Source organism: Vanderwaltozyma polyspora, genomic scaffold (assembly GCF_000150035.1).
Source record: "Vanderwaltozyma polyspora DSM 70294 KpolScaffold1010 genomic scaffold, whole genome shotgun sequence".
NCBI classification, from domain to species: Eukaryota; Fungi; Ascomycota; class Saccharomycetes; order Saccharomycetales; family Saccharomycetaceae; genus Vanderwaltozyma; species Vanderwaltozyma polyspora.
The window spans coordinates 44,881-68,226 of NW_001834676.1; the positions used below are offsets into that span (position 1 = coordinate 44,881).

At 33.1% G+C, this 23,346-nt stretch overlaps 9 protein-coding genes across 9 annotated transcripts; 3 read left to right on the plus strand and 6 right to left on the minus strand.

Annotated features, from left to right (window-relative positions):
• Window positions 1-23: 23 nt before the first annotated feature.
• GRR1 (SCF ubiquitin ligase complex subunit GRR1) lies at window positions 24-3,437 on the plus strand (the record flags this gene model as incomplete). The annotated part of the gene is made up of 1 exon (XM_001645713.1): window positions 24-3,437. One exon carries the CDS (start codon window positions 24-26, stop codon window positions 3,435-3,437), a length of 3,414 nt encoding a protein of 1,137 aa, XP_001645763.1.
• A 491-nt stretch (window positions 3,438-3,928) lies between these two features.
• On the minus strand, window positions 3,929-4,234 carry STE18 (Ste18p; the record flags this gene model as incomplete). The annotated part of the gene is made up of 1 exon (XM_001645714.1): window positions 3,929-4,234. One exon carries the CDS (start codon window positions 4,232-4,234, stop codon window positions 3,929-3,931), a length of 306 nt encoding a protein of 101 aa, XP_001645764.1.
• A 1,256-nt stretch (window positions 4,235-5,490) lies between these two features.
• Window positions 5,491-6,741, minus strand: Kpol_1010p22 (uncharacterized protein; the record flags this gene model as incomplete). The annotated part of the gene is made up of 1 exon (XM_001645715.1): window positions 5,491-6,741. One exon carries the CDS (start codon window positions 6,739-6,741, stop codon window positions 5,491-5,493), a length of 1,251 nt encoding a protein of 416 aa, XP_001645765.1.
• Window positions 6,742-7,131: 390 nt separating this feature from the next.
• On the plus strand, window positions 7,132-7,998 carry ACF4 (Acf4p; the record flags this gene model as incomplete). The annotated part of the gene is made up of 1 exon (XM_001645716.1): window positions 7,132-7,998. The coding sequence occupies one exon, from the start codon at window positions 7,132-7,134 to the stop codon at window positions 7,996-7,998; it is 867 nt and encodes a 288-aa protein (XP_001645766.1).
• Window positions 7,999-8,150: 152 nt separating this feature from the next.
• VMA13 (H(+)-transporting V1 sector ATPase subunit H) lies at window positions 8,151-9,578 on the minus strand (the record flags this gene model as incomplete). Its single annotated transcript, XM_001645717.1, has 1 exon — window positions 8,151-9,578. The coding sequence occupies one exon, from the start codon at window positions 9,576-9,578 to the stop codon at window positions 8,151-8,153; it is 1,428 nt and encodes a 475-aa protein (XP_001645767.1).
• A 654-nt stretch (window positions 9,579-10,232) lies between these two features.
• Kpol_1010p25 (uncharacterized protein) lies at window positions 10,233-13,379 on the minus strand (the record flags this gene model as incomplete). The annotated part of the gene is made up of 1 exon (XM_001645718.1): window positions 10,233-13,379. One exon carries the CDS (start codon window positions 13,377-13,379, stop codon window positions 10,233-10,235), a length of 3,147 nt encoding a protein of 1,048 aa, XP_001645768.1.
• An 841-nt stretch (window positions 13,380-14,220) lies between these two features.
• On the minus strand, window positions 14,221-15,681 carry RTG3 (Rtg3p; the record flags this gene model as incomplete). Its single annotated transcript, XM_001645719.1, has 1 exon — window positions 14,221-15,681. One exon carries the CDS (start codon window positions 15,679-15,681, stop codon window positions 14,221-14,223), a length of 1,461 nt encoding a protein of 486 aa, XP_001645769.1.
• Window positions 15,682-16,731: 1,050 nt separating this feature from the next.
• On the plus strand, window positions 16,732-17,388 carry SFT2 (Sft2p; the record flags this gene model as incomplete). Its single annotated transcript, XM_001645720.1, has 1 exon — window positions 16,732-17,388. One exon carries the CDS (start codon window positions 16,732-16,734, stop codon window positions 17,386-17,388), a length of 657 nt encoding a protein of 218 aa, XP_001645770.1.
• Window positions 17,389-17,688: 300 nt separating this feature from the next.
• Kpol_1010p28 (arrestin C-terminal domain-containing protein) lies at window positions 17,689-20,778 on the minus strand (the record flags this gene model as incomplete). The annotated part of the gene is made up of 1 exon (XM_001645721.1): window positions 17,689-20,778. The coding sequence occupies one exon, from the start codon at window positions 20,776-20,778 to the stop codon at window positions 17,689-17,691; it is 3,090 nt and encodes a 1,029-aa protein (XP_001645771.1).
• Window positions 20,779-23,346: the final 2,568 nt, after the last annotated feature.

The window sequence follows — 23,346 nt, forward strand, 5'->3', positions numbered from 1 at the left end:
CTTTTAATTTGGTGTGAATAGATATGGATCAAGAGGATTTTAATAACCCACAACGAGAACCCCAGTTTACCTCATGGTTTGGACCAACTATACGAAATAATAACAATAATTCTAATAATAATAATAATAATAATAATAATAACACTCAATCTGGAGATTCTGGATCTTCAGAAATGTTAAACAACCAAATTATATTAATTCCAGATAACGATCGATATTCAAATTCAAATATAAGCAATAATAACAACAGCAATAATGATGATGATTCACGAAATCAGGGTGTAACAGGAATGTTTTCAAGAAATGCATATCTAGATTCCATTATTGGAGAAAGTTATTCGGTTAGTAATGATAATAACCAAAGCAATAACCAAAATAATAGTAATAACAACAATAATAATTACGTAAGCCCTATCAAGAAGATAGAAACTCGTTTTAATGATATAACTTTAATCCATTCAAATACACTGAGTGATATAAGTAATATCTTTACAAACATGGATCTGCAATCCTTGAATCTAAGTGGAGATGAATTAAGGGAAGTTTATTTATTACATGATTATTTAAAGCAAAAATTTACGGAATATATTGAAATTATCGATCGTAGAAGAAATATAGTGATGCAAGAAATTGATCAAGAAAATTTTGAATTAAAAAAATTACATGCTGATAGCAATTCTCATCAATCTGTTAACGTATGGACAAAATTGCAACGAGTTAGACTTAGAATTGTTGCTGGAGAAATTGAGGAAGCTCAAAAGATAAGAGTTAAGTTCCTGACCATTATTGATCATTACAAAAATGCAGTTAATGAATACTCTGAAATGGCATACCAAGGGAGAAGAGCTTTGAATCCTACTTCCCATTTCCAACAGTGGGTACACTCTATAAATCCAAGTGAGCCTTCAAATATGACGAAAGAGTTGAAAGAATTGTATAGTATATCTAAAAATATTTCCAGAAATACTTTCAGTACGAACAATGGAAACAGGGAATTGACAGTTAAAAACGATGGTTACTTTCCACTTAAGCAGTTACCATCAGAAATTTTGCATTTAGTTTTGGACAAGCTTAGTCATAAGGCTGATATTGTTAGATTATTAACAGTTTGTAAACTTTGGGCTCAATTGATAGTGAAAATTCTTTATTACAGGCCTCAAATCAATAAGAGAGTTCAATTAGAATTGTTTATGAGAACAATGAGATTAACAGCATCAGATACTATATTTGATTATAGATCAATGATCAAAAGATTAAACTTTTCATTTGTAGGTGATTATCTTCACGACGAGGAGCTATACAATTTTATTGGATGTAAAAATCTAGAAAGATTGACATTAGTATTCTGTAAGCATATTACTAGCAGTTCAATAGCTGCTGTATTAAAAGATTGTAGATATCTTCAAAGTGTAGATATCACAGGAATTAAGGATATTTCAGATAGCATCTTTGAAATTCTAGCAGATAATTGTCCAAGACTTCAAGGGTTTTATGTTCCACAAGCTAAGAATGTAACATTCCCCTCATTAAATAAATTTATTATAAATGCGCCAATACTAAAAAGAGTAAAGATAACTGCAAATAATAATATGGACGATGAACTGGTGGAGCTATTGGCCGATAGATGCCCAATGTTGGTCGAAGTTGATATTACCTTAAGTCCAAATGTTCATGATGAGAGTCTATTAAAACTATTTACAAAATTGGGCCAGTTAAGGGAATTTAGGATTACTCACAACACAAACATATCAGATAAGTTACTTCTAGAGCTTTCTAAAAATGTTAGCCAGTTACCAGCATTGCGGTTATTAGATTTTTCCGGTTGTGAAAATATTACTGATAAAACTATCGAAAGGATAGTAATGTTAGCACCAAAACTGAGAAATGTATTTTTAGGTAAATGCAGCAGAATAACAGATACGTCACTATACCATTTAGCAAAGCTAGGAAAAAATTTACAAACAGTTCATTTTGGTCACTGTTTTAATATTACAGATCAAGGTGTTAGGGTTTTAGTTCAATCATGTCCTAGAATTCAATATGTAGATTTTGCATGCTGTACCAATCTAACAAATAGAACATTATACGAACTATCTGATTTAACTAAACTAAAAAGAATAGGTCTCGTAAAATGTTCCCAGATGACAGATGAAGGGCTTTTAAATATGATTTCTTTAAGAGGGAGAAATGACAGTCTAGAGAGGGTCCATCTTTCTTACTGCTCTAATTTAACAATATATCCAATTTATGAATTATTGATGGCCTGTCCTAGATTGTCTCATCTTTCTTTAACTGCAGTTCCATCATTTTTAAGACCTGACATTACAGCATTTTGCCGTCCAGCTCCAACTGATTTCAGCGATAACCAACGCCAAATATTTTGTGTATTTTCGGGTAAGGGAGTCCATAAGTTACGCCATTATTTGATGAGTTTAACGACTCCAACAAGTGGCCCGCAGACTGATATTAGAGAAGTATTAACAAAGTACGTTATTTTAAAAAATATGTTGCTGCCAAACGAGGACTTAGAAACAGGTCTTCATCGTATTACTACTGAATTGAATCAAGACTCATCCGCCATTTTAGCTGCAGCAGGTCTCAGCCAAATGAACGGTGTAAATAATGACATGCTTTTCCAAAACATAGATTTTGAAAGGTTAGATGATGTATTTAATTGGTACGAGGCTTCATTTGAAGGTCATCAAATTTCCAGTACTGAAATAAATCAATTATTGCCATTAGTTGATAAAAAGTTTTGTGAAGATCCTTTTGATGAGGAATATGATGATGCAGAAGGTATAGTAGCTCCAAATGCAAATTCTATTTTAAATTCAGAATTATGTCATATTGTTAGAAAGTTTCATGAACTAGATGATCGCGTTGATGATTTTGAAGTTAATGTTGCAAGCTTAGCAAGGGTTCAATTTCAATTTACAGGATTTCTTCTACATGAAATGGTTCAAATTCATATGCAAATGATCGACATAAACCGACAGATAACAGAAATCCAGAAGGGCGTGCTCGAATCAGAGAATGAAAATAATATTAAAGGCGTTTTAATATGGCGATTGCTATTTACAGAAAAATTCTCGGAATTGCTACAAAAGTTTAAATTATCAACAGTCGTGCTAAGGTTATATTTGAAAGATAGCATCACCTTATTGACAAGACAAAGAGAATTAATTTTGGCCAATAGAAGAAATACATGGAATACTGGAGAAGGAGATGAACAGCCAACACGATCGAATCTGTTGGATCAGATAAACACTGTGTCATTATCTGCAGATGAATTAAATATTCTTCAATTAGGCGATATACGCACTACGCAAATAAGTCCCAATAATGCATTACGTCCTCCATTGGATATGAACAACATCAATCAAATGGATACTCGTTCAGATACTCCTGATGATGATACTGTACTTGAGGAAGTTTAAAAATCACTCCAAAATAAATAAGAAATGTTAAAGAGATAGAGACAACTTAAGGATTTAATTTAATATAGTATTTTATAAGATGTTAAATACATTTATCTACAAATACACTTATGCATATTTAGTTCAACTATATTGTTAGATTAACTAATGACGTTCAGTATTAATCATTTCTATCAACTTAACGTTGATTTTAAATGAGTGCAATTTTTGTTTTTTATTTTATTTCACGTTGCTTCTTGAATATTGTTTGTTTATTATGAAATGTGATATTGAAAAAGTGATTAATATACAATTAGAAGTTATTCGGTTTTCAATTATTGTACAGATGTAATTATCATGCTGCTATTGTGAAAATAATAATAAAATGCAATTTTTTTTTGTTTTAGTGTTTTAGCTGTGTTATTTATCTAAAGTGAATGGATGGATAATGAACCAAATTGATTGAATCGATACGATTCTAAATATATGACGAAGAAACTGATAAAATGGTATCACATAATTGTGCAACAAGCATTATTGTCAGCAGATTTATTTTGTTGATTTCTATTTACTCTTTTTGTTAAAGTATTCCTGAAATGATTTGTTCCTGGCTCAGGATAACCCCAAACATCGGAAATAACATAATCCTTCTGTTGACTTGTATAATTTATGATGCTTAGCGATGCATTTGATGCTGTAATTCGTTCTCGAGCCAATTCATTTTTAAGTTTATTATTAAGTTCATTAATTCTTTTCAATTTTAAATACTTAATCTTCAGTGAAACTGGATCCTGCTGTGCCAATTGAATATCTGACATCTTTTTAATAATCAAACCTTCAAAATTATGCCCTTATTCTTTATCTTAAGCTGCTATAAATTTCACAGTTAAGTTTTATTTTTGAACTTACACGTAGTCTTATCCTTCTTTAAATTCAGGAGATAAGTATATAAAAAAAGTAACTGCTTTTATTCTTGTATCCAAGCCAAAATGTTATACTTCCCTTAGCATACAATTAATTTTTATATTAATGTCTATTCAAATCAACCCCTTCCTTGATACAAAGATTCTTATCTTGCTTTTTTTTCGATTAATAAGAATGTTTTAATAAATTATCAGGTTAGCAAATATATATATGATTGAATCAAATATTATCACAATTGATCTTGATAGTTTCTTTTTTTTATTTTTTTTTTTATTTTATTTATCTTTATATCTTTTGTTGCTTGTGCTTGGGATAAAACTTACAAAAATACTATTATAATAAATGTGCTGCAAATTACATTCAAGCTGTGTTTTTTTGAGGCCCATTTGCTTAGATGATCATGTTGCTAAGCTGTTTAAACCATATTGTTTCATAATACTCGTCGCTACCATTCATGTTAATTTTTACATCAAAATTTTAAAATTATAAAAAAGAAAAAATACAGCCTATACCTCAGAGCTCGACGCAGAGAAGGACAGATCTGGGTCCTAATCGATAAAATGAAATCAGACAGTATAACCGTAAATCAGAAGGAGAAGAAAGGTTGATAGATCAAGAAGAGCTCTTTGTTACTACATTTGTGAGAACGAGTTCAGCATAATATACAATTTCTAACAACATTCTTTTCTTGGAAAGACTTGACTTATTTCTGTACTATGTTTTGAAGTTTCAGAATTAACCATTTAGGAAGGTTACATTGCATATGTTTCAAAGTGAAAAATAACAATTGAAGTAATCAAACAGAATATAGTTCTGTTCTAGTTGTTGAAAAGTAAGCTAATGTATGAATATTTTTTCCTAGATTACGTAAGTTTTTTTATCTAAATTGCAATAAAACAAGAATAAGAAGGATGAATTAATAACTTTATCGTAATTAAAGCCAGTAGTAATAGCAATCGGTAGTAATAGCAGTCGGTAGTAATAGCAGTCGGTAATATTTTGAATAGTAATGCCCATAATCTTGACATGACGTACCAAGATATTCAATATTACTGTATTAGTTAGTCATTTCCCTTCATTTCGTTGTCTGTTGTTTTATTATTATTAAAGTTGCAAGAATATAGAGGTAACTTTAATAATTAGCTTAAATTTATGCTACTGATCTCGCTAACCTTGGAAAAGCATCTTTTTTACTTAAGACGATACATCGGTTAGAGTGGGACAGATAACCCTTTATGTATCCTTTGGTAATCAAATTTGCTAAAGCACACTCCAATTCATCTAATATATCGTTGATTTTTTCCTCATAGGTTAGTTTTGGTGTGTTCGATTGGGTTTTCTTCTTTTTCTTATTCCCTGTTGTAGGTATCCTTAATGATTCCAACTGTTTTGAGTATATCACAGCGATGGGTTTCAATGGCACGATGCTGTTATTATTAGATTTGATATCCAGACAACATTTTTTGATGAATTTCAACAGTACTAATTCCTTCAATTGGTAAACTGCAACGTAGACGCCCTTTTTCAAGAAATATATCTCATTGACAGAGAAGGAAGTATTGAACTTTGATAAATTTCCAGTTAAGAAAGAGTCTACTAATGGCTTATAAATAGTTATTATTTCTGGAGTATTGGTACCTTTAGTATTTCTTAATAGTCCTTGTAAATAGTCGAAATTTGGGTACCACTTATTTGCTATTAGACTGAACGGTATTAATAGAGTCAGTATTTTTTCTACTTGTGGGTAATATGAATGTCTGCAATGCAATAATGCTTCGTATAGGAATGTAAAACTTTTCTTGAAATCGGACTCATAGCATCCATAATACTCCCCTAAATAATAAAAATAATTAACAGCATGACCAGTAAATTCAATTTTCCTCACAGATTCTAAGTTATCCATGCAACGAGATTGTAATACTTTAACCAAATTCTTCATCATATCCCTATTATTCAGCTTATGATAAATATAGAATTCTAAATTTGCAAAACTGTAGGAACCAGCATTTCTATTTTCATATTGGATAGGATTCCTATCATTTAAACATAAATTGAAACTACGATGAACAATTCTACCACAGTTCTCTAAATTATTGATATCACCTTTGCACTTTTCAATAAACTGTTTCGCAACTTTATAAAGTGGATATATAATCCAATTAGATTGAGATTCTGCAATTCTATTCATCAATTTCAGCTGTTCTTCACATAGCTCTAACTGGTTCTCAGACCCTCGATATAACTTGATACAGATATTATACAATTGCACAAGTTTCTCATCATTGCTTTTTAATAAATAAGTCTTGGAATACTCTCCTTTATCAGCACTTAAAAATTCCAAAAAAGTTTCATCGTACCTTTTTTCCTTAAAATATCTATCTAATTCAACTAACTCATGCATTTTCAACCACAATCACACGTCAGACACCAATGCTAAACACCAAATTCACAAAGCAAACCAACTTATTGATACAACATTTAAATATAAAAGGATTATTTGACCTGTGTTAAAAATTACATCAACTTTTAACCATCAAATTTCAGAATTAGATTAAAATTATTTCTTAAGAATGTGTATATCAAAAAAAATCAGAAAAAATCAAAAATCAAAAACAAAGGCAAGATTCAATTGAAGTGATGGATTTGATTTGATTTGATTTGATTTAAAGGTAACACAAATTGTAGAAGTTTAAGATGTTTGATCTTAGATTATTACTGGATGGGTAGATAACAAAGAATTGGATATTTAATTCTATGGAGTATTTTGGATAAGTGGTTAGAGTAGTATTTGATGCCGGAGAACAAACGAGTTACTAGTGAAGCTTTAAATCTACATCCATTTTCCATTGTGGATAAACAAACTGTATCGGTTAATACAGAAGAGGATGATTATGAGGTGATTTCATCTGCTATTGGGGAACCTGGAAGTGTTCCTTCGATTGTGGTTACCGAGGGGGCTGGGAAGACTCCCTTGAAAGATCTTGTTTCTGCATCTCCAAGAAGAACTGGTATACAATTATCTCTTCCTGTTGAATCTACTCCTACAAAGAAATTCAACAGTAAGGAACAGCTCAGTAAGGATACTGATATTAGTAAAGACCAATTCGCGGATAATGACGAATATCAGGGCTTATTGTACAAGCTGGCTTCGAAGAGAAGACTTGTGATAGAATTGCGGGAACAATTGAAATCAGAGGAAAAAGAATTGAAATTAATTGAGGAAGAGTTATCAAAATTTACTTTATCCTCTTCAAATAATAAACAAGGTAAGGAAACATCCAAGTCTCCGATGAATACGCAAAATACTGATTTTATTGGAAATCTTTCTAAACAGATACACAAGGCTATCGATGATGTCAATAATTCGCCAAATGTTATTCAAGGAAAGAAAAGTATATCAAATTTTTTTGCTGCAAAATCAGCTGAAACCCAGCCTAACAGAAATTCTGCATCAACACCATTTTTTAAACAATTAATGGATAAATTTAATGAGTTTTCAGTTAATGAGGATGAAGAAGACGAATTTGATAAATCGAGATCAACTGATGAATATTTTGTTAAAGATGCAAATACTAATTATGAATATGATGATGAAAATATCATTGAAGAAGAACCTGAGGGTATTCTAAAAATTGGCAAACAGCATTACAAGAGGTAAAGTTATATATTAAAACGATGGGGTCTAATTTGTATATTATATTAATCCATCTATTAAAGAATAATTGTTATGACATAATCTAAATATCATTTACATACATATGATTTTTTATCCGGCAATAAAAATAAAAAGGGAAAACACACAAACATTGTTCAGTTTTTATAATTGTAACCAATTATAGCCTGTGTTGCTTTTAAAGCTTCATACTTGACTCTTGAATCCGGATAGTTCAATAGTTGCATGATCACAACTTTACAGTTTAATTCCGTTAAAATGTTGACACTTTCTGGTAATAAATCAACTACATGAGTAATGTCACTTAATGCAACTTCGATAATAATTTTTTTCTGCTTGTTTGTAATATTTTTTAAATCTTTTTCATTAGAAACTTCTTTTAATAAGTTTGCCAATTGCTTGAATAATTTCCAATTGTCATTTTTAAAATTGTCTATGTTATCGGACCAAAATCCATTATCGATATGTGGTGGTGACCAACATAATAATTTAGAATCTAATTCAGCCAAGTATTCATCAAATGATGTCAATTCTTTGTATTCATTGTCGAGTAGTTCTTTTAGAGTTGTCATATCTTCACGAAGTTCCTCATCTGAATATTTTCTTTCACTTAGAGATTGTAATATTGGTAAAGTATTTCCTAGTAATAATAAATTCTTGATCAACTGTTTATATCCCTTAACATCTTTAGAACAACATTGCAGAATAATTGCAAAACATAATCTTGCAATTTTTTCCTTAATTGTAATTTTAACTAGCTTCAAAAGATTTAGGAAATCTTGTAGGTATTGATGTGGTAGTTCAAATGCAATTTGAGTATCAAAGGCTAATAACCAAAGCAATAATAATGAATAATATTGTAATTGGATACCAAGGTTATTTGAGTTTGTGGCGACTATTTTTGTAGTGGAATTTGGTTGTATGGCTCTACTGATAATATCAAAGACAATGTGAATAAATCCACCATTATTTCTCCAAATGGTCATACGATATTCTTTTTTACTTGCTAGTTCTTGTAATAATCTAATGCATACATAACATGCATCCATTTGTTCTAAATTCCTCAATATATCTAAATACAAATCGTTAGTTAATAATTTTTTCACTAGTCCAACATTGATTAAACCTTGTTGGATCAATAATGAAACAATGTTAAATGAGGAAATCAGATTAGTTTGAGCATCAGTAGTATTGAAAGAACAATCATACAATTCATCTAACTGTTCTGGTTCAGTTCTGAAATATTCAATTGTAGGTTCAGAGTACATATCCGAAGATAGCAATTCTGCTAAAAGGTTTGTAACATATTTTCTTGATTCTTCATTTGTAGATGTTTTCAAAAAATGAATCAAAGGTTTGATAATATCACCATCGATATGGGTAGGTGTGATATCTGATCCAGCAGACTTATGTATCAATATGCTCTCCAACTTTTTGGCTACATTGACATCATTAGCATCTATTTCAGAGGATCTTGCAATAGCATCCCATGCAACAGAACGTGAACGAATAGCGTTACGAATCTCGTTAAAATGAGTACTATCCAACAAAATTTGAGTAGCCATATTAACTAACTTAATCTCGATATTTGTCTGGTTTGGGTGATATAGCTCTAAAATAATCTGTATATTTTCTTTCTGTTTGTCAGACAGTTGTACTTAGTTTTCCAATTAAATTGAAATTTACTTCTTTTTCACCGAATAAAGGCACTTCCAAAAAACTTCAAACTTTACAGACAACTAGACACGATAATTGATCAGATTCACAGTCCTTTATATCTAATTGGAACCTCTCTTTACATATCTGTATCTAGAATTAATCATGAAAGCCAACAAGTTTGCTACTGCTGCTTTCGATGCTGTAAAATTCCCTTTTATATGAAGAGTCGTGTATGTAGGTAGCAAAAAAAATATTGATAGTTTCAAGGAGGGTAACAGATATGAGAAGTCTCATAATAGAAGAGGATGGATGACAATGGACAACAAGCCTAAAGATGCCTATGAAATCTTATTATAATTATTGATTGTATTATTATATATGACTAGTTTAGTTATACAAGTGCATTATTATTGTTTCTATATTTGAAAATTGCTTTATTCTTTGATAGTTATATGACAGGAAAACATTCTATGCCCAGGAGTTCCGATGACATGTTTTACACAAATGAAATATATAGAAAATACAACGCATCAATGCTGGCGTAGTGGGGATAGATTTGATTAAAAACCTATGGCACCTTTCATCAAATCTTTACTTGTATCTTCCATTGCTTCATTCATACTGTCACCCATAGCAGTGGCATATTCGTTAATGTTGCTTTCGATATAATCGTACTGTGTTTCCACTGTTCTTGCAACACTTTTAAAAATACCGTATCCACCACTCTTTTGGTTGTGTCTTACTGGTACTTTATATGCCATATCTTCTGGTTTGTATTGCCCACCTGCTTCAACCATTTTTTGTGTGCTCTTCTTTGGTGGCTTTAATGTAACAGTACCTAACGCAATAGCACTTTCTTCGTATTTGGAAGGAGGTCTCTTTTCTCCACTCAATAATGAATCCAATTGACTGGCAGTTATCATGACAGTACCTCTTGCCCATTGTAATGAACTTACTTGAGGTCTGTACGGAATTTTCAGAGTTGGATTGTATAATGTGTCAGTAGATTGCAATTTGTTATTATCTACAGGTTGTCTGCGTAAACCTGTCGCGAATTCATTAACTACACTCAACAGAACTGCATTAAACTGGCCACTTCTAACAAGTATATCACCATTCTCAAGAACACTTGATTCTTGCATATACTTGGATTGTAAAGCGACTGGCGATCTCAATGATTTGACTTCCTTTAAGTCTGGAGTCGATAAAATCTTGATTTCACCATTTACCAGTATATTTACCAAGACGGTGGCTAATTTTTGCTCACCTTTACTACCTAGGTATGGAATGAAACTTAATGAAGATGATGCAACTGGGGCTTTAAATGACTTATGACTTTCTTTGGATTTACCAACTTTTACAATTCTTGCATCAGCTTCAGTAGCTACAACAACATAACCTGGAATTGGGACACCTTTACTTAATTCTTGCATTTTTGCAATTGTTGCTATACAAGAACGACCAATTGTCTTATCAAAGGCACCGATATATCTAACTGGAGAAGGATCGTTGGATTGAACAACTTCGATTAGCTCAACGACAAATCTACCATTTTGAGCAGGTAATATCTTATAAGTTAACAATTCACCTGCATCGGTACCACAAAGCATTACAATACTGCTGTAACCTTCTGCACCATATTCTAAAATAAAAAAATCGATATATGTAACGCAGTTACTATTTAACCTTGAAATTTTCTTAAGATTATCAGAATGAATAATTGCTGGACCTCTTCTATCGACCAATATTATACTACCTTCTTTATAGGCGATAGCAACGAAACCGATGTTACTATTTCTAACAGCAGAGACGGCACCTCTGTTTAAGTGAACCACGATGCTTGGAATCATACCTTTATTCATATTAGTAGGAGCTCTATCGCTGACATCAATCAGCACGTCATTTGAAGAATTCAAAGAAAATCTTCTAAATTTCATTTCCATCTGTTTCTCATTGGCTCCATTAGGAGAATAATTAGGATTTGTTTCGAATTTGAAAAATACTACATCACCAGATTCAATTGCCACTGATAATTCTAAAGTGTCTGCAGAAAAAGAGATATTTGTCACAGCAAAGTTTTTACCGACATTCAAAATTGACCCTAGATTGACTTCATATACCGATGTATCTTCTAACTCAGCTGGGGAAGCATCCCAAATTCTAACAGATCCATTAGAATGGCCCGTTGCTATCGCTGATCTAACTTCTTGAACTCTTGTATCTTTCTTTACTGGGAAACCACCCTTTAAGATTCCAGTTTCATTTCTTGCATTCGACATCATACCAAGCCATAACTTCTTTGGAACTGATACACCTACCGATTTTGTTGCAAACGGTCTTACCCAAGATAGACTTTGAGGCAAGAGAGTAGATTTTGTACTTAAAGCCCCTGAAGGAAATAACATAGTTTCCATCTCACCATTCTCAAAAAACAAAAGGATTATAGCAGGATCATGTGAACCTCCAAAGAATGGGGAAGCTCTAGGTAATGGTAAAAAATTCACAATCTTAGATTCTTTAAGCAATGGGAAGATTTTCTGTTCTTTAGGTCTCGAATAAAACTTACTCATTGCATCATAAGTGGTTAGGGTATATAGTGGAGTACCTCCGAGATCTATATAGACCAAGTTTTGTTGTCTTGAAGCATCTTCAGAAAAGCTATTTGCAATCAACAGTGAGGTATACTCGGGATTGTTTTGACAAATCCAAGCAGCTTTTCTTACTCTTGGAATACCAGTAGGTGCCATTTTAACCAACCCAGGTTGAGGTTTGTGAACGTCCGTTTCGAAACATGTTCTCGCTTGGATAAGTTGACCTGTGTTTGCATCCCAAAATACCAAAGAGTTATCTTCATGGACAGTTAATATATGCAATGAATTAGGGTGGTACAAAGATTGGATAACTTTTGGATAACGGGTTTCTGAGATATCCATTGAATATTCACCACCTGGTGCATTTGGAGGTAATTCGTATATAAAATGTTGCTTAACCGAATTATCAGCTAATGAAAATATTACAGTAGACTGTTCATATGAGATCAGAACAGTAGCAAGGTCCCTTGGATTCCATTGCATAGATACCACTGGGGATACTCTACCCTTCTTAAAGAAATTTAATTTCTGTAAATTTTCTATCTTAAAATGAGACATCTGATCTCTATCGACATCATAAGCTATAATAGTACCACTTTGTAGACCTAATAAAATCCAATCTAGAGATGGATCAGTCTCGACACATGTCAACTTACCTGGAGTGAAAACCGTAGTTAAAACTTTTTTAGAGTATAAGGATAATATCATTATTACATCTTTTTCATCAATTGCAGCTAAATATATACCTTTAATAAAGATAATTTCTTTAATTGGAGCTTTGCCATCAAACGTGAAAACGACCTCCACTTGTTTCTGACCATACACATGCAAATCACCAGCATCAGTAGCAATAGCTAATAAACTTTGAGTTTGATCAAACGCTGTTGCAGTTATCCTTCCCCTAATACCATGTTTATTAATTTCAGAAGCTGCAAAAATTCTTGACATACCAGAACCACTAGAAGATATCTCAGGAATACTAGAAGATTTAAACGCACTTGACATACTCTTAAACCTCGAAGAGCCACCACTGTCGCTAGCTTTTTTACTAGATGTTTGACCATCTGATTTACTAGAAGATTTTAATACATCTTTCAACTTTTTACCTTTAAACATATCTGTGCTATTTAAAGTGACCAACACCAGGCTTAATCAATGTCTAAAATTCAACCCAATAACAAAGATCAATCAAAAGTTAACCCTTGAAACTAAATAAACTAAATAACTATACATTCATTTAAATTAATCTCGTTAAAAGTACCAACATCGTTTGTATCTTTGTTTATGGATCATATTCGTCTCTAATTTTTTTGGATATCTAATTTTCACCATAGTTAAGAAAATGAGGTCAAATCAGCGAATGGCTATAACATGCAAGGGACCAAAACCACACCAATTGAATTGAATGATTCTGACGTTTGTTGTTTGATGCTTATATAAATATGTTAATCTTAGATTAGTTATTTAATTGCTATGGATTATGATATTTAAATGTTATTTTAAATTTATTTGAATGATGATGATGATGATTATGATGATTATGATGATTATGATAATGATGGAGGAACCAATTGATTGATTGATTGATTGATTGATTAATTATCTTATATATACAGTGGAAGGACCTGATTGATTAAAGGATTAGTTTTATTTTGTTATTATCTCACAATTAACAGATTTATTGTATTGTATTCTATTGTACTGTTTTATTTTTTTCATTTTGATTCGGTTTTGACTATCTGTTATTATCATTACAATTGTTACAAAAAGATTTCTTTTTGTTTTTATCATCTCTTGAAAGGCATGAAGGTATATGAAAAGTGTCGATTCAGGAGACGTAATTAGTTTTTAGTATTATTTTTTTTTTATTGAATATATTAATGGAATGTATCAGAGCAAAATATTTTTCTCTCTCTCTTGGAGAAGCTGGAAGAAGATGATTTACTGTTCTCGATGATCACTCGAATTCAAGAAGCAGATCTGTTGGGGTTCCTTCATTTTTCCCGTTGTTGAACATTAATTTTGCGTTATCTTCCGCTTCAATCATTGCCCCCAATAGGAATTCTTTTAATTCTGAATTCAATTGATCATCTTCGAAATTCTTACCCTCATAGTTACTTCCAGGAGAACCTTTATATGTATTGTTGCCTGTGAATTCATTTTTGATTACTCCTGATCTTGTATCTATTATCCTGTCATTAGCAAATGGGTCATTTTTAGTACCAACATTCGCTGAGAGATCTGGTGCAGTCCTTCCGCTCTCATTGAATTCATTACGGTTGTTCATGTTTCCTGGAATTGTGTTTTCTTCTAATTCCTTAATTTTCCTTATTAACTTCTCCTTTTTCTTATCTTGTACTTCCAAAATTTCTTGTAAGTAAGAAATGTATTCAACAGTTTTATTCAAAATAGTTCCCTTATTTGCTTTCACTTTTTTCCCTGCTGAATCATAGTGTAATAAAGAAGGAGGGACCAGCTTACCTAATTCTTTAATTTTCTCTTTTATCAATTCACGTCTTCTTCTTTCGACAGCGTTATGAAACTCTCTTTTTCTTTTCAATCTTTCATCGATGGTCAAATGTGCCAAAGATTTAGGTGTGCCCCCAGATACCATATTCATGCTATCTTGATTACTCACAGATGCATGTCTTGTAGAAGGAGAAGCCACTGAATTTGGAGTCATCATGTTGCTGTTTTGTCGTAGCGACGATGATAAGTAGTTCCCAGCCCTCAATGAGTTGCTTGGTGATCTTATCGAATTTAGATAATTGGACGTATTTGACTGTGACGTTGGTGGTCCCACGAACGGTTGTTGATATGGAACTGAAGATGAATAGCTTGACGATAAGGCATCTGAATTTAAACTTGAGCTAAAAGAAGAACTGAATTCATCGGGATAATTGTATTGTAATTCATCTCTTTGGTTGAATAAAAAATCTTGAGGCAATTCAGTTAGAGCAGGCATATGATTGCTATCAGTATCATAAGAAATCGAATTCTGGTGATGGTTACCTGATCTTGCATCAAAGGGGCCTGCACCAGATAAATCCAACTCACCAGATGCGAATATATCATCCAAGAATTGAGTCATACCTACATTATGTTGTTGATTTGGATAATTATCATTATTACCATTGTTGATTGTGTTGTTTGGAACTTGATGTGGCATATTTCCATAATCGTCCATATACGCATCTTCATCATTCATATTTCTATTATTATTGATGAGATTGATGTTGTTGCTGTTGTTATTGATGACATCATTATTTTGGTTAGGATGAGAATTTTGTTCCTGGAAAATACCATGTTGCCCTAAAATATGGACATTCACCATATCGTTCTCATCCTTTGGCATACTGGTTCTACTTTGACGAAGTAGCTCCTCCAAAAATTCTTGATCCTGATCTCTATTATTCATTCTTAAATTAAATCAAAACCCTCGATGTGTATTTGTTTTTCACCCTCCTATTGTAAAAAGAGTAGTATCTCAATGCTCCACGGTCAGATTATTCACAACTAAATATATACAAAGTATGGTTCTAGCACAGTTTTCACCGGTTTATGGTTTATGGTCTAATACGCAAACTCTCCCCAAACCTCTAGTTTTATCCCAAAAAAAAAAATCAATTAAGAGAGTGGGAGCAGCTACACACTTTGGATTAAAATAAAGCTTCAAATGGAAATATCGATTGCACTTTCCGACAATGCACTATACTTCAACGGGAATTCGAATTCAACGACAAATTGTAGCCTCTATCCCGTGACGTATATCAACTAAACCCCTTCTTAAAACAGCAAAAGCAACAGATATAAAACATAGAAATAGATAGAGATTCCTTTAAACTTCTGTCATTAAGGCTTTAAAATTTCAGAATTTCGATTTTTGTTGAACTTTTAGGATATATCATCACGTGATGGGGGATATTCGTTATCACGTGGCTTTGGTAAATTGGAGGCAGGGTAATGAGATATGGTGATGGGTGGCTGTGTGTAGGTGTGTCACATGACAGGAACAAGATGTGTTTATATTTAACAAAGGTCAATTACCATTGTATGGATGGATGAAAACACACCATAGCATCAGGTGTATTGATGAGTTTGTACCAATGATATGATATGGATGTGTTAGTATACTGGTATATATTCATTCGTTATAAGCCTCTACACTTCGATGACAGCAATTACCTGCGAATATCTAATACGGACGCTCTTATGGTCGTACAGAATTATATGGACTATAGGCTCAATTTAAATAAGGCACAGCTCAATAGAAGCATATATATAAGGAACTAATGAAACTTGTTAACACAAGAAGAGTTTGAAATGATCAGTGTTGAGTTGGACTAGGAGACACGTCAGCTAGCGGATCAGGTAGTTAACTTGTGTGTCTGTTTGAATCTGTTCTTTTAAAAGTTATTTGATTGCAAGGTACCATAATATATAGAAATTTATATCACAGGATTAAGTTATGGCAGAATCAGAAAATGCAGAGGGAACGTTAAGAGATTCATTGCAAAGATGGTATGATACACGTTCTCAAAATCAAACCAATGCCGGTACTAGTGGGCTTGCAGATAGTGCAAAAAGCATGTTTTCTTCTTGGGGGGAATCTTTAAATTCAACTGCTCAAGATGTATATCAAAGACTACCTATGTCAAATCAAGATTTATTACAAAGTCAAGAACCTTCCTGGTTTAATTTATCTAGAACTGAAAGATTATTATTATTTATTTGTTGTATATTAGGTTCCATAGCATGTTTCACTCTGTGTGTATTTTTATTCCCTGTCTTGGCTATTAAACCAAGAAAGTTTGGTCTGTTATGGTCGATGGGCTCGTTACTATTCATTCTAGCTTTTGGTTTCTTTATGGGACCAGTGGCTTATTTAAAACATCTTACTTCGAGAGAAAGATTGCCATTCACTGGTTTCTTCTTTGGTACCTGTTTTTTGACTATTTATTTTGCTGCCATTGTTAAGAGCTCCATTTTGACCATTCCTTGCGCTGTACTAGAACTAATAGCAGTGCTATACTATGGTATTTCTTATTTCCCATTCGGTGGAACCAGTTTAAGAATGTTGAGTGCATTTGGGGTAAGCACAGCAAGAGGTGCTTTGAATATTTGAAATTGATAAATTTGTAATAATAATTAATATAATTAACAATTGAAAACTTATAACCTTTGAGTTCATTTAATGGTTTGAAAAAATTTACATTTAAATCCAAAACTACAATCTTCCTTTTTCTGAACCCTGTTATGTGTATATAGTAATAAAATTAACATTAAGAATTTATATAAATCATTTACTGTCATTGGGTTCACCTGGAACCTGTTATGTCAGTCTGAACAATATTATGGATCATTAAAACTGTTTCATTATTGCGTAGCAAATTTAAATATGTATAATACACACTTGTCATCATATTTACTGAGAAATAACGTCATCGTAAGTTGGAGGATCAGAAGTAGTATACAGACGCTGTAATCCTGGTCCTTCGACTTCATGCATTTCCATATCGTCTCTTGAGGTATCGCCGATGGTGTTATTTGGAGTCATAGAATACCCTTCTTTAAATAAAGCAACATGTGCTTCTTTTTGATCCATAGTGCAAAATGGCACATTTGGATCCACAGAAAATGGGTTTGAACTGTTTCTTGGTGATGTGGATAGTAACCCATCAAGATTACTAAAGTTAGAATTATTGATATTCTGAGCAGAATTTGATGTACTTCTGGCAGAATAGTCACCAGAGTCCCTCCATTCAACGTCCCTAGATCTGTTACTAGTTGAAGAAATATCAGTACCCAAACTCAAGTTTTGTATTAAAGAATCGTCTGTATGATGTGATGCCCTTAAACTTGGTGAACCCATAGGAGAGCCCATTGGAGAGTCCATTGGAGAACCTGGCACTGAGAATACTTCTTCAAAACTTGGTGGAAAGTCCATCGCAGACTCACTTTTAGTACGAGGTTCGACCGAAGCCATTTCATATGTAGGTAAGTCCATATTTTCACTATTACATAGTTCTGAAACCACATAAATTGGGATATCGATTAAAACTTCATAGTTTCTTGCCTTTATTGACTCGTTGTCATCCTTCTTACTAATCCTAAACATAACTTCTAATTTATGTTTACAACTCACGTTCGAACAGTTTAAGCTATCTAAATAAATACCACGCTTAGCTTCATATAGCTTAGTGTGGGATTTAACTTGATTTTCAGCATTTGTTCGAAATGTAGTAACATTCAACCTGGGATTTGGTGCCACTTGAGGCTGTTCTGGTTTCTTTGGAGATTGCACAGAATTAGATTTAGATGAAAAAAAACCTAAAACGCTTCCACGACGTGAGGTTGGTGGCTGTATTGTTTGTTCTTCTTCAATTGTAGAATCAGTATTATAGTGGTCAACACCATATGGGGCCAATGTTTTTGCCGATTTCTTATCTAGATCATCGTATTTTGGAAATTCCAATTTTGACTCAATAGAAATCGATTCGGTTATTCCAACTGTCTTTGATGGTCTTGATTGATCCTTAATTGTATCATAAGACAACAAATTTCCCTCAAAAGCGTTATCTACAATTTCTTCTCTTAGGGCTCTTCCGCCCTTTTCTTTAGTCCTAACTTCTAATAACGCTAAAGTACGTTCCTTCCTTCTTTTCGTCTGGAAATCTTGATAGTATGGATTATAAGGATCTCTTGCCAAAATATCTGTTTGATCAAATTCGTATTCATGATTTTTACTAACCAGAGTAATTTTTTCTACAATACTGACACGAACACGCTCAACTCTTAAGTGTTTGCTCATTGGGGTTAATTTAATCTTAACCGGAACCTTTGAATTTAATGAGATAAACTTTTGGCCTATTGATATTTCATAAGCTAATGCATTAGCCCACACTCTATTTATATAAATTGACTTGTTGGCTGTGGAAACCGATATTTGAGGAGGCATTCTCACTACATTAATCGGATATTCAACATAAATATCTCTTGAATCATTAGTTTTGGGTCTTTCATGATCATTTGGCATCCGTAAGGAACCTTTTACTTTCTTAAATAGAGAATTACTAAAAGTTTTTTGAGTATGGGAAGTTTGTGCTGATGATTGTAAAGAATCAGCGCTGTCACGATTTTGACCTACATAAACTTGTTGGTTAGGAGCTTGTGATGAACCCTCTTGTGATGCATTTGAACTGCCAAGATATTTCGAAGCAATACATAATCTATATCCAACACGAGCTGAAGGGAAATATAACGATTCAGGAATATTGTTTGGAAAAACCACGGGTAAAATAAAAACGTAGTCTCCTGGTTGCAACATTCTTGTCTTCGAATTCTGAACCTTACCCAATAATTTACTTCTTGTTTGGGCACTCTCGATATATTTTCTCTTCGAAGGAGGATAATTTCTCAATAGTTTTAAAGATCTTTCAGCATTTATGTTTTCACTGATCTTATCCTTTGATGTGACATTCGAAGGCACAAATAAGTCATAATTCTTTGAAGTTAATAACCAATTTATCTTACCACCATTATATATTTCTTCTTTAAATGTCTTTGTTGGTGGTACACCCTCATTCCAATAGACTCTATATCTTGAACACAACTGTACATGGAAATCTTTCAAAGTTGTTGGTTTGTCCACAGATAATACTAAAGCTATTCCATGAGGTGTCATTTTGTCTGTTATCTCGAAAGAAGTGGCTCTATTTTTTGTCATGTTAGAATTTGAGTTTGATTCTGTGGATGAACCTGTAGAATACTCTGTATTTACTGATTCATCTAAAGAAAAATCGGTTTCATTAGTTCTTGTTAAAGAAGCAGGGAAATGGCCATCATCATTTTCATTTCTAAATCCGTTTAGTCTCTCTAAATATTCATCTGTTGATTCTGAGACAGTTGGCAAGAAGACATTTTCACCTGTAGTAGCAACAGATAATTTAAAATCATCATTAAAAAATAATAATTTTTGACCTACAAAACCTTTCTCTAGTAAATAATTAGTTAAATAAGATTTTGCAGAAGTAGATTTATTTGAGTGTGACAGTCTTGTCGAGTTCGGATTATTTGACATTGAATAATTGTTAAAAGAATTTAAAATTGAATCATCATCGTGAGTATGAAGATTACTATTCCTTGGTGACGTATTATGAGCTGAATGCGAAACTGCAGGTTGCTTAACAATTACTGAAGTAGTACTGTGTCTTCTTTGTTCTTGTAGTGATAATGGATTCGATGAATGGTACATTGAATTTCTTCTAATATCTGTATTATGTTTCTTATGACGATGATTATTCGAATGATGAACAGGTTTGTGATCGGTAGAAGAGGTAGACACATTTCTTGTTGGTGAAGATATTGTAGTAGTAGTAGTTGCAGATGAGTTTCCTAGAATCGATGAGATGGCATGTTTAAAAGTTGATGAGCGTCTTTGGTTTCTGTAGGAATGATTTGATTGAGTCAAAGCAAGAGATGAGTGTGAACCGTTTCTAGAATTCAACGATGTCATTATTTTTGACGATGGGATATACCTTGTTTTGATAAAAACTTAGCTTTTTACATGCAGCGTCAATGATTTTGACGTTTTTTTTTTAAATCAAGAATCCCATTAATACATCCATATATATATATTAATGTATGGGTATTAACGATTGGAAGATTTAGGTTATGCTTATGGAAATTGGTTTGATAATAAAGAGATGAGAATAGGAGTTCTCTCTCTCTCCGGCATAGCTAGGCAGCCATACAGAGAGATATAAACAGAGATACATATACACATAAAGTTCGCAAGTGGGCAAAATTAAATCAATGTTGAGATATGTGTAGATGTAGATATGTGTGTGTTTCTGATTGAAATAGGAATCGAAATGAAGTTGTGCAATGGATAAAAGACTACTGAAAAATTTAGTAAAAAAATAATAATAATAATAATAATAACGATTGATTAGTAGCAGTAGTAATAGTTATTCTTTTAATATGTTCAGTAGATACTCAGCAATCATATCTGGTCTAGTGCGACAGGAACCCTGATAAGGGAGAGAAGAAGGGGGCAGACGGGGGCAGACGGGGGCAGACGGGGGCACTGGAGGTGAAGGGGGAGGGGGATAAGATATTATTTGATAAAAGTTTAAAAAGAACCTAGTAGCAGCTAAGTCTAGATCAAACAAATCTCAATAATTTCATCTCTATGAAGGAACGTTAAAAAAAAAAAATAGATTCGATAGTTACTACAGCTTAATAACAGTAATTTGAGTAGAGACTATAAATGTGAAAGGGAATAAAATGGTGGATACAGTGACACATACCATACGATAGTTTAAACAGTAAGTAGATTTATTACAACTAAATTTATGTTGTGTATTTTTTCTTTAATTTAATTTCTATTTCTATCATTCTGAGATTTATTTCCTGCAGGGACACGTATGCTCAGAATATTAAATGACCATTGCAATCGGTGAAATCAAACAGGAAAATTTACATTTTCAAATTTCACTGGGCTTTTTTTTATATTTTTGTTTCCCTCCAGAACCATGAGAAGCTCACCCAGTTCATCACTTCAGTGGTCAGAGGTCAGTGCCTTATTTTGATCTGAACGTAATAAAACAATTAACATATTTCGTACCAAAAGCAGAAAAAAAAAAAGATTTATGTGCAGAATTAGTTGGTGTGCATCTATCTATTCGCTCGGACGATTCCTGTCTATTTCTTGGTAGCATTTGATATTTGATATTTGACATTCGAAACTTTGTACCGTTATTAAATCTTGAGCCATTGGGTTTAGTTCAATTTAGTTTGGTTCGGATTCGGTAAGATGAGATAGGTATCTATTTACCGAATTGGAACGGATTTTACTGTAAATTAGTATTTGATGATTTTTAGTTAACTGTGCTTTTTATTTTTTGATTGATTTCGAGAGACGATACTTTTTTTCAGTTTTGCCTTCAGTTTTGCCGTATAGCCAGTTGGGCATGCAGAGGAGAGGATGTGGATTATTATGTCTCTGCGATGAAGATGAAGATGGATCGATGGTTAGTTTGTGTTTCTTTGTTTCTTTGTTTGTACGAGACATGGTGGTGCTGATGATGGATTCATTACAAGAGATGGATGAATCAAAATGCAGACAGAGACAGAGGTATTTTTGTATAGTAGCGCGCATTGTATGGATCAGGTCATTAAGGCGGAATGGACGGTTCATGGTGATAACAGAGGTGGTGTCCGGGCGTGTATTTAGCCTTTTGATATATATGCTTATGTTATATTTGAGTCTATATTTTCGGGGGGAGGGGGGGGGGGGGGAAGAGAGAGCCAGGATTCTGCGAGAAGAGTAGACCTGCGTAAAGGGGGGAGGGGAGGGGGGAAAAGCGGAAACAGACATAAATGGTTAAACATGATATGATCAATTTATTTACTGAGTCCTTTTTATTCTTCAGTGTGTGGTGTATTGGTTATGTTTTGGGGGGATGGGGGAATAAGGAAAGGCACTAGGCACCAACCCAGACAGATTCAGACTAGATCTGAGCGGCTAATGATTTGTACAGTTTTAATTTCCTTTTTGGTAAAATTAAGCATTTCGGAAAGGGGATGGCTCTGATTGGGTGTGTATGCGTATCTAATGATTAGCAACGAATGAAAATAAAAGAGCCGAACACAAACAAAGCTACAGGGAGAAACAAACACCAAGAATGAGAATGGGAGTAATAGACAGCCGTTCTACCATCTAACATCAAATATCCTGTAATTTGTGACGTTTTTCTGGGGAATGTAGTAACCAATTAATCAATCAATCAATCAATTAACACACTCTGGTATCAGCTACCGAAAAATAAAATTAGATGTGTTTTTTCTATTTTACTTGTTATTCAAAGCAGACTTTGGCATTGACGTGCCAACATTCATCGCTTTATTTCTGGTCGTATTTCGAAACTCGTGTTCAAGAATGATCATAGACGACACAAACGATATATCCTTTCTTGCTGAAACATCAACATCTGTTGGATGCCGTTTACTGTATCAACAACCAACAGCTGTATTCTGGGAAAATATGGGGGGGGGGAGAGGGAGGTTGGAGACTGGATGA